This window comes from Garra rufa, chromosome 4, assembly GCF_049309525.1.
Source record: "Garra rufa chromosome 4, GarRuf1.0, whole genome shotgun sequence".
NCBI lineage: Eukaryota > Metazoa > Chordata > Actinopteri > Cypriniformes > Cyprinidae > Garra > Garra rufa.
The window spans coordinates 21,949,351-21,958,836 of record NC_133364.1 but is presented as its reverse complement, the minus strand read 5'-3'; the positions used below and the strand labels follow the sequence as shown (position 1 = coordinate 21,958,836).

The 9,486-nt window shown below is 38.3% G+C and overlaps 1 protein-coding gene across 2 annotated transcripts in view; it reads right to left on the bottom strand.

Moving 5' to 3' along the window:
• Positions 1–716: 716 nt before the first annotated feature.
• ints13 (integrator complex subunit 13) overlaps positions 717–9,486 on the bottom strand; it is a 16,877-nt gene continuing 8,107 nt past the window's right edge. For both annotated transcript variants that reach the window (XM_073838856.1, XM_073838857.1), the window contains 10 exons: positions 8,339–8,423; positions 6,810–6,902; positions 6,629–6,718; positions 4,611–4,789; positions 3,694–3,858; positions 3,371–3,525; positions 3,009–3,239; positions 2,741–2,880; positions 1,059–1,194; positions 717–967 (listed from right to left, as the gene is read on the bottom strand). In XM_073838856.1, coding sequence (XP_073694957.1) covers positions 931–967; positions 1,059–1,194; positions 2,741–2,880; positions 3,009–3,239; positions 3,371–3,525; positions 3,694–3,858; positions 4,611–4,789; positions 6,629–6,718; positions 6,810–6,902; positions 8,339–8,423 — 1,311 coding nt within the window. In that variant the 3' untranslated portion in view covers positions 717–930. The remainder of the gene's footprint in view (positions 968–1,058; positions 1,195–2,740; positions 2,881–3,008; positions 3,240–3,370; positions 3,526–3,693; positions 3,859–4,610; positions 4,790–6,628; positions 6,719–6,809; positions 6,903–8,338; positions 8,424–9,486) is intronic.

The window sequence follows — 9,486 nt, the reverse complement described above, 5'->3', positions numbered from 1 at the left end:
TAGTGGTCCAGGTTCACATTTATGGCTATTTGTGTATACAGTTCGCATAAAACAGTCTGTGAGCGAACCACCTAAGGCAGAGACTATATTTATCTTTTCCTTATTGATGTCTATGGTCCTGTCCCAAATGGCACCCAAAGCCTGTGTGGTCTTCCTCACTCAAAGTCTAAATTTTGTGACGTAATACCTTTTTGACTGCTAGGTCAACAACTGGGGTCCAGATGAAATGTGCATTGTGGGCACATGGTATCCGAAAAAGGCTGCTGGTGAGCACCTTTCTGAAACCTAAAAAGACAAATGGGATACTCTATAATTGTAGACTTAAAAGACATGCTCATGGGGACCATTGTGAGTCTGCAAGAGCACACGAGCACATAAAATGAGCCATTTGGTAGACTCCATGAGTCATTAGGTGCCCCCTTTGTCATTTTTTTGCTTCCAAGGCTGCTTGAGTGCGCTTTCATGTGGCCATAATACCTAAATGTGGATTTGGATGAGGACCACAGGGACTGAGGCTGCCATTTGGGACAGGTGAAGCTAACAAAAGTTGAAATTGGGGATTTATATAAAAAAAAAAATAGTAGATTTACCATACCTTGATATTCCAGAGGAAAGTAGTGATGCTTTCTGAACATCCAAGTAATATACGAGTGAGTAAATGAACTGTGATAAAGAAAATTAGCATTAAACAAAGAACATTTACATGGACACTAACACAATTTACAATTTCTTTATTCTGTTTCAGAATATTTCAGACTCTTTGTACAAACTAAAGCATATAAAAAGTGTGTCCTTATAAAACATTGCCTTGCTCTGGCACAAAACCAGCATCCTGGCAAAAACATCATTTGATATCATGCCAAAGGTCACATCATATCCTCTCAACAAATCAATGATCCTGCAGAGATGAGAAGAGGCGTGTTCCACACATCATCTCGTGGCTTTTCCATTCTCATGAACATCCATCCTAATAAAGAGAAAACAGTGCGTAAACAAAAAAAAGCCTGATTAATGTGATCACGGGGCACACAATGAGACAAACGATGAGGTCAACAAACCCATTTTCTTCTTTCAGATGTTGGTAGAGCTCAGCCTTGTTATTCACTGAACTTAATCTTCCTGCAAACTCCTGATGCTTCCTGGAATTGGCTTGAGTGATTCTATTGGTCCAAAGTGAGAGTAGAGACACAGGACCTGAAAAAGAAGAGATTTTATTTGATAGCTGTTTCTACTGTCATATATCTGACTGGCTGCTGTACCTAATAATTTCACATTCTGACTTGCCTGTTTATTCACTTGGGATGATGACCTTTCTGACTCGGCTTGTAGCAGCTAATCCTGACCATAAAATGATGCCGTGCTAGTCGAGTACAAGTAACTCGACTGTGCTGACGTATCTGGCACTTCTTTTACTAGTTTTCTCGGGTGTGAGTGTTAAAAACATCATGAAGGTCCACACATAGATACCCAGAGGTGTGTTACATCACTTCACACAAACACATTGATCATCGTTGTAAACTGGACACGAAGCTGCCGCTGCATTTAAGTAGGGCACCTTTTTTATGTGTGTATCCTATTAGTCGAAATTGTTGGTAGGGATGCAACAATATCATAATCTCACAATACGATAATGAAGTCCACTATACAATATTTATGCGATATTAAAAAACAAAACAAAACAAAAATACTAATAAAGAACTGGAAATTTTTTTGTACATTTTAAAGTTAAATTATTTGATCTAATGCAATTTGAGAGTTCGAAGTTCAGAGCTCCAACCCATGTTCCTAACTAAGAAAACTTCAGTCAGAAAAAAGTGAATTGACTTCTACCTCAACTTTTTAAGCCTCTTTTTATTTGTGATATACTGTCTAAATCTAAATTAGTCACCCTGGTGTTTTAGGAAGCCAAACAAATTAGAATATAATAATAAAAACAACAGTAATAGTCATATAGTGTAAAACAACTGCACTGGAAAATAAATGAAAATGAATATTTCGTAGGTATATTATTTTTGCTTTACATTGCAGTAGGGAAATTACAAAAAGTCTTTCCTAGTTTCCACACTGAATTTGGACTGGCATTTAAACCACTCGCTGTAAGCAATTCATACTGCACTTTTAAGCTTTTATTTTGACAGAAACAGGAGTAGAGCTTTTATCCTGAAGGAAAACTCCAGCTTCAGTGAAAACAGGCCTTAAAATCTAATTTGAGTGAAATTTTGTAAAATGCTGTAATCATCTGCTGCAAAAATAAAGTGTAACTGGTGGAAGTTGCATTCCCAAAAGCACGCTAAACTCACAATACATGCAATAAACGAGTTCAGTGCATTTATTCACTGTGAACGGAGATATTCTGAGGCATGGAAAACACAGCATCACAAGCTGAACAAAGTGTGCACTTTGACTTGATGAAGGAATTTCATATTGCACTTTCGTTTTTAGTTTGTTAGACAAATACTGTGCCAAAGCATAATGGCCCAAAACACAACTTTAAAGACCTTTTACGTTAGAATAAGAAGTTTAAATATATTTTAAAAACTACTCTTTTTGTCCGGAAGACCTATCGTTAATCGTTATCGATAATATTGAGTTTTGCTATCACGATATTAATAATATCGTTACATCCCTACATGTTGGTGATCTCACACTGTATCTTTTAGTTTTAAAAGCTGCAATGCATTCTGGAGTATTCATTCATCACAACAAAGAATTGATTTTACAATCAAACATAAATGTGAACCTTTAGATTTCTCTGGAGGCTGTTGCTCCTCTGTAGCTAAGCGTGGTTTCTTGTTCAGGGGCTCTGGAGAATCCGGTGAATCTTTGATGATCTCACATTCACTCTGTTCGTCCTTCTCTCGCTCCATTACTCCCTTCAGCCTGGAGGAGGAAAAAGAACACATACATTAGAAACACACCCAGATCAGGAAATCCAGAGTCATTAAATCACAAGCTGCAGCTTGACAGACCTAAATGTAAACGTCAGCATCTTGTTCACTAACACTCACCTCTCAGAGTCTGCAGTCCAGGCCTTCTCCTCTGTGTCCTTGCAATTTTTCTCAGTTTTGTCCTCTTTGTCCTCTCTCTTTCTTCCCCTTTTTTTTCTTTCCTCCTCCTCGGGTGGTTTGCTCCGGCAAGCGCTGATACATTCCAGCACACGCTGGTGCCGCTCACTGGTACCCACATGAGCCTTTACCAATGTCTCCAACTCATTCCACATGATTCGATACTGCTCATCACTGTTTACATAAAAATATCAGTATCAACATACATAGCAAAACAGCTGCTATGAGGGTAGAAGACAGTGACCAGAGCCAAACAGCAAGACAAACTGACACCTTTAGATTCAAATTTGATGTGATTTTCTCACCGTTTGGGTCCTTTTCCTCTGGAGCCTACGGTTGAGATGGGCAGAGGGTCACTCTTCCTCTCCATATCAACAAGATTATAGACTGTTTTCTGACAGGTCAGCACATCTTCGTCTGTGAGACTGTCCTTTACTATGAGGTTAGCTAGTGGCACCACCTGAAATATACACACAAAAATTACCACAATACCCACAAAACACAATACTGCACAAACTCAAATGAGCAATGACTGACCAAGATTTTCATAATATCATATTAACAGATCTATATATTAACCACAATTCATTTTGTGATCGTGACCATTGATTAAGATTGTGTCCCTCACCGCCTGCATGTTGAAGATGGTAGTCTGGGAGATGATCATTGGCCAGTATCGTGTGTGTCGCTCGAGTTGAGATTTGGCTCTCTCGACTGGAGCTCTGCCTACTGCATCTATCATTGATTCTGGGAATGGAGTCAGACGATTCTCACGCATAAACTCACCGAAGTCCTGCAGACAAATACTAAGATTTACTCTGCAGCCACACACAGGAAATATAATTGTATCCTAATACAATGCTGCATTTACGCTGATGCAATTTCTATAATTACACGGTGACAATTTTCTGCTAGGCAATCAACATCTTCAAAATTGCTGGCAACACACATAGCTGCAAATTGGATCCATTTGTGGCTTTGCTGTAGTGAACCGCAAAATGCTTCACCACTACTAATGTACCTGTATAACTACGTTTAACAGTTTAAACCGTTAGTTCACCCAAAAAGTTTGTCATTAATTACTCACCTTTATGTCATTCCAAGCCAGTAAGACCTTTGTTTTTTTTTTTATGAAAAGCAATGACGAGAGTACCACGACACATGCATGTGGGGCTGCTGATGCAGTAGCCAGTGTATTCTTGCTTCATAAAATATATTTTATAGATGTCCTTACTACCTTTCTGGGTCTTGAACATGTCAGTTGTGTTGCTGTCTATGCACGGTCAGAAAGCTCTCAGATTTCAACAAAAATATCTTACTTTGTGTTCCGAAGATGAACAAAGGTCTTACAGGTTTGGAACAAGTAATTAATGACAGAATTTTCATTTCTGGCTGAACTATCCCTTTAAGCTTCTGCCATTTTGCTTATTAGTTTATAAAGAAAGTGACACATTTTGAGCTGGAATGTCATAATTACGGAAAAATCATGACATGACGAGATTGCAGTACAAGTCTAAGAGGTCAAGGAGCACTTGTTGAGCTTACGGTGATGCGGTAGTCGGTTACTCGTCCACCGCAGCCCTCGCTGATGGAGGGTGGATCCTCCAGTGTGGAGCGTGTGCTGTTCAGAACATGCAGAAAGATTTCTCCTCCATGGCTGCTCAACATGTGACTGATGACCTTTGATCCTGACTTGCGGGGCTGCTCTAGCAGCACAGATCGACCTGTGAAGACACCAGACGAAAGGTATAAATACAAATAAAAGCATGTACTTTCATAGTTTCATATCACTTTCTCACTGTCTGTTACCAAAAGTACTTACGAGATGTGACGCTGGACCACAAAACCATTCTTAAGTAGCATGGGTATATTTGTGGCAATAGCCAACAATACAGTCGTGGCCAAAAGTTTTGAGAATTACATAAATATTGGAAATTGGAAAAGTTGCTGCTTAAGTTTTTATAATAGCAATTTGCATATACTCCAGAATGTTATGAAGAGTGATCAGATGAATTGCATAGTCCTTCTTTGCCAAGAAAATTAACTTAATCCACTGAATTATCTTAAAACTTTCCACTGCATTGTTAAGAAAGCTTCAGGGCGTCCAAGAAAGTCCAGCAAGCGCCAGGATCGTCTCCTAAAGAGGATTCAGCTGCGGGATCAGAGTGCCACCAGTGCAGAGCTTGCTCAGGAATGGCAGCAGGCAGGTGTGAGCGCATCTGCACGCACAGTGAGGCCAAGACTTTTGGAAGATGGCCTGGTGTCAAGAAGGGCAGCAAAGAAGCCACTTCTCTCCAAAAAAAAACATCAGGGACAGATTGATCTTCTGCAAAAAGTATGGCGAATGGACTGCTGAGGACTGGGGCAAAGTCATATTCTCCGATGAAGCCTCTTTCCAATTGTTTGGGGCATCTGGAAAAAGGCTGGTCCGGAGAAGAAAAGGTGAGCGCTACCATCAGTCCTGTGTCATGCCAACAGTAAAGCATCCTGATACCATTCATGTGTGGGGTTGCTTCTCATCCAAGGGAGTGGGCTCACTCACAATTTTGCCCCAAAACACAGCCATGAATAAAGAATGGTACCAAAACACCCTCCAACAGCAACTTCTTCCAACAATCCAACAACAGTTTGGTGAAGAACAATGCATTTTCCAGCACGATGGAGCATCGTGCCATAAGGCAAAAGTGATAACTAAGTGGCTCAGGGACCAAAACGTTGAAATTTTTGGTCCATGGCCTGGAAACTCCCCAGATCTTAATCCCATTGAGAACTTGTGGTCAATCCTCAAGAGGCAGGTGGACAAACAAAAACCCACTAATTCTGACAAACTCCAAGAAGTGATTATGAAAGAATGGGTTGCTATCAGTCAGGATTTGGCCCAGAAGTTGATTGAGAGCATGCCCAGTCGAATTGCAGAGGTCCTGAAAAAGAAGGGCCAACACTGCAAATACTGACTCTTTGCATAAATGTCATGTTATTGTCGATAAAAGCCTTTGAAACGTATGAAGTGCTTGTAATTATATTTCAGTACATCACAGAGACAACTGAAACAAAGATCTAAAAGCAGTTTAGCAGCAAACTTTGTGAAAATTAATATGTGTGTCATTCTCAAAACTTTTGGCCACGACTGTACATTGTATGGGTCAAAATGATTGCGTTTTCTTTTATGCCAAAAATCATTAAGCTACTAAGTAAAGATCATGTTCCATGAAAATATTTAGTAAATTTCCTACTGTAAACATATCAAAACTTAATCTTTACTTACTAAATCACATTGCTAAGAACTTCATTTGGACAACTATAAATGTGATCTTCTCAATATTTAGATTTTTTTGCACCCTCAGATTACTGATTTTCAAATTGTTGTATCTCGCCCAAATATTGCCCTAACAAACCATACATCAATGGAAAGCTCATTTACATAAGCTTTCAAATGACGTATACATCTCAATTTTAAAAAATTTATATACCTTTAAAAAAAAAGACCCTTTTGACTGATTTTGTGATCCACATATTTAATAAGAAAAAAGGAATAGTGGAACAAGGGATGTGCACACACACACCATTCAACAGGAAGTTGGTGAGGCAGGAAGATGGCCTGCTGTTTACATCTACTGGAGAAATGCGATAGGCCCCTGTGCAGTAATGCAGTTCTGTGAAAAAATAAATAAATAAATAAATCAAAAAATCATAAAAACTGTCATATGAAAGAAAGAAGAAAACTTTTTCCAGAGTTCCACTCACCTACACTGTTGGTGCGTGGAGTGCACCATTTGAGTGTGACCGTTTCCTTCAGCCCACTGTCTCGGCTGGTGCTGCCGGCCATGTGTAAATCACCTATATGAGATAGAAACGTGAAAGGACCATAAGTAAAACTTCTCAATTTACATTCCTCAAAAAAAAGTTTGATTTATGCTGGACCATCGATTTAATTAAATCCATTGATTTTTAAGTAGTTTATATACAGTCAAATCAAAAATTACTCAGACACAAGAATTTTGATATTTATTTACTAGCGAGTGCAGGAGACTATAGTTCATTTATGTAAGTGAGGATGGCAAAATAAAGTCAACTGTGACCTATTATACCCAAAAATTCCTCATACAGTGGACTACGAGTAAGATTTATAAAAACTTGGGACCAAAAATTATTCAGACACTTTGACCTGACCATGTTTTGCTGAAGTGTTTTTTCTTAAATGCAACCTTTATACACCACAGACTGAACAAAATTAAGAATTGCTTGGTAATGGGTCAACAAAGCATTGATAGTTGTGTAAATATAGTCATACTAACAGTTGTCTAAATTTTTGGTTGATTCTAATCTATTACATCCCTTTCTATAAAAGTTTTCAAGATGAATTTGTTCTGGCACAGTTTAGCTCTGAATTCTTTGTCATATTTTATTACTATTTTCTAAACTATAGCAAATAAACTGTGATATTGTGAGAAATGTTGAAGGTGTCTGAATAAATTTTGGTTTGGCTGTAGGTGCTATTCTACATTTTTGTATAATGATATATGCAAAACAAAAAACATTTTCTTCCCTCACACTAGTTTTCCTGTTGTATAATTGTAGTATAAATGGAAATTTCATTAGTACAATGTATATATGTAGTTATAACATGGTAATACAGCATGTAATGTAAAAATATTTGCATATTCACTCATTAATGAGAAGTTATTAATCAGATTAATAAGTTTTTTGTTGAAAAACATTAACTTATGATTGTATTAAAATCTAAAATCAAAAATAATCAGCGTTCTTTTTATGCATTGTAAGGCTTAAAGGGGACATCAGATGGCCATTTCCCACAAGTAGGTATGATTCAAGGTCATCATGAAATGCGCTGTTAGCGGTGATAATGAAGACTTATGTTCACTTTTACATCCAACTACAAAACACCTGCATTGCTTCTGAGACATACAGCTGGCTGAGGGCGGAAATTTGCTAAAAGGGATAGTCCGTCAGCGATTGTGGGCGGGGCCTGAGCAATATGACGTCATACTGCTCAAAAAATTAAAACAGCTTGATAATTGAGACAGTTTAGATTTTTTAGGTATTTAAAAAAGGAGTTAATGGATTTTTATCATTGTAGGGTGATTGTGTCGCCACACTGCTAAGACACATTTACATGCAATCACCATGTAAAAGAGAATTTTGCATCCAATGTCCCCTTTAAGAACAGTTGCTGTGGTCTAATGTCCAAATGCTTCATGCAGTGAAATGAAGGCTGTGTTGAATTATTGATAAAAGAGACTGATATCACTCACCACTCTTAATAAATTCCATATGCGCATCTCGATGGTGCAGAAGCTCAACGTCGTAATTTGCTGAAGTGTTAGCATGCTGCTCCTCCTTCTCACACACACACACACACACACACACACACACACACACACACACACACATACAAATACACATCAGCAGCTGGGCCTCTACAATACTAACACACCACAATCTACTGCTGCTTTCATGTTTGAAGAGCACAGATTATAAAATAACTGTGCCCTCACAGATCTGATATCCATGAAGGCCTCATAGTCTCCCAGCTGGCTCATATGCAGTGGAGATCAGAGGCTGTAAGCTACAAACAGAGCTTACACACATTATAAACAGGAGAGGAGAGGGAGTGGGAAAACAGAGAAGGGTGGACTCCATGGTTTCATCCCTGGGGTCATTGGTTTCAAATACACATCCTACAACTAATGTGTGTTTCTGCAGCTTTTAAAAACACAAGCGACCAGAACAAGAAAACACACTTTACATCCGGCCACACCCAGCCAGGGCAAGATATATCACCCAGGATAGAGAAAGAGAAAGAGAGAGCAAAAGCAAGAGAAAAAGCAACAGAGAAACACCCCGATAGAGAGGAGGTCTGGGGGCTGAAAGGATGCTAGAGGGACGGTTCTCCATCCAGCTGTGTGCTAATCCACACTCCTCGCAGAGCATTTAATTATATTAAAGTCAACATAAAATGGTATTCACAACCCATTTAACTTTCTTAATGTGACAAAAAAAAGGCATGGGACCGGATTTTATCTGTTATGGATTAATTCCATCATAAATTGGATATCATTCACTGCGTTACGAATAAATCAGTTCTTTTTGATTTATCAAAAACTCCTATATTTCTAATTTTTTTTTTTACAAAATGATCAAATGTAGCTCAGATTTTGTTTAAAAACAATTCTCACTCTCACTGATGCTCCAGAAGGAAAAATTATGCATTAAGAGCCAGGGGTGTAAACTTTTGAAAAGAATGAAGATGTGTACATTTTTCCTATTTTGCCTAAAGATCTTTTTTTTTTTTTTTAAGTACTGCCCTTTAGAAGCTTAATGTTTCCCTGAAGACAAAATAAGTTAAATTTACCCTGATCCTCACATTCAAAAAGTCTTCACCCCTGGCTCTAAATGCAAC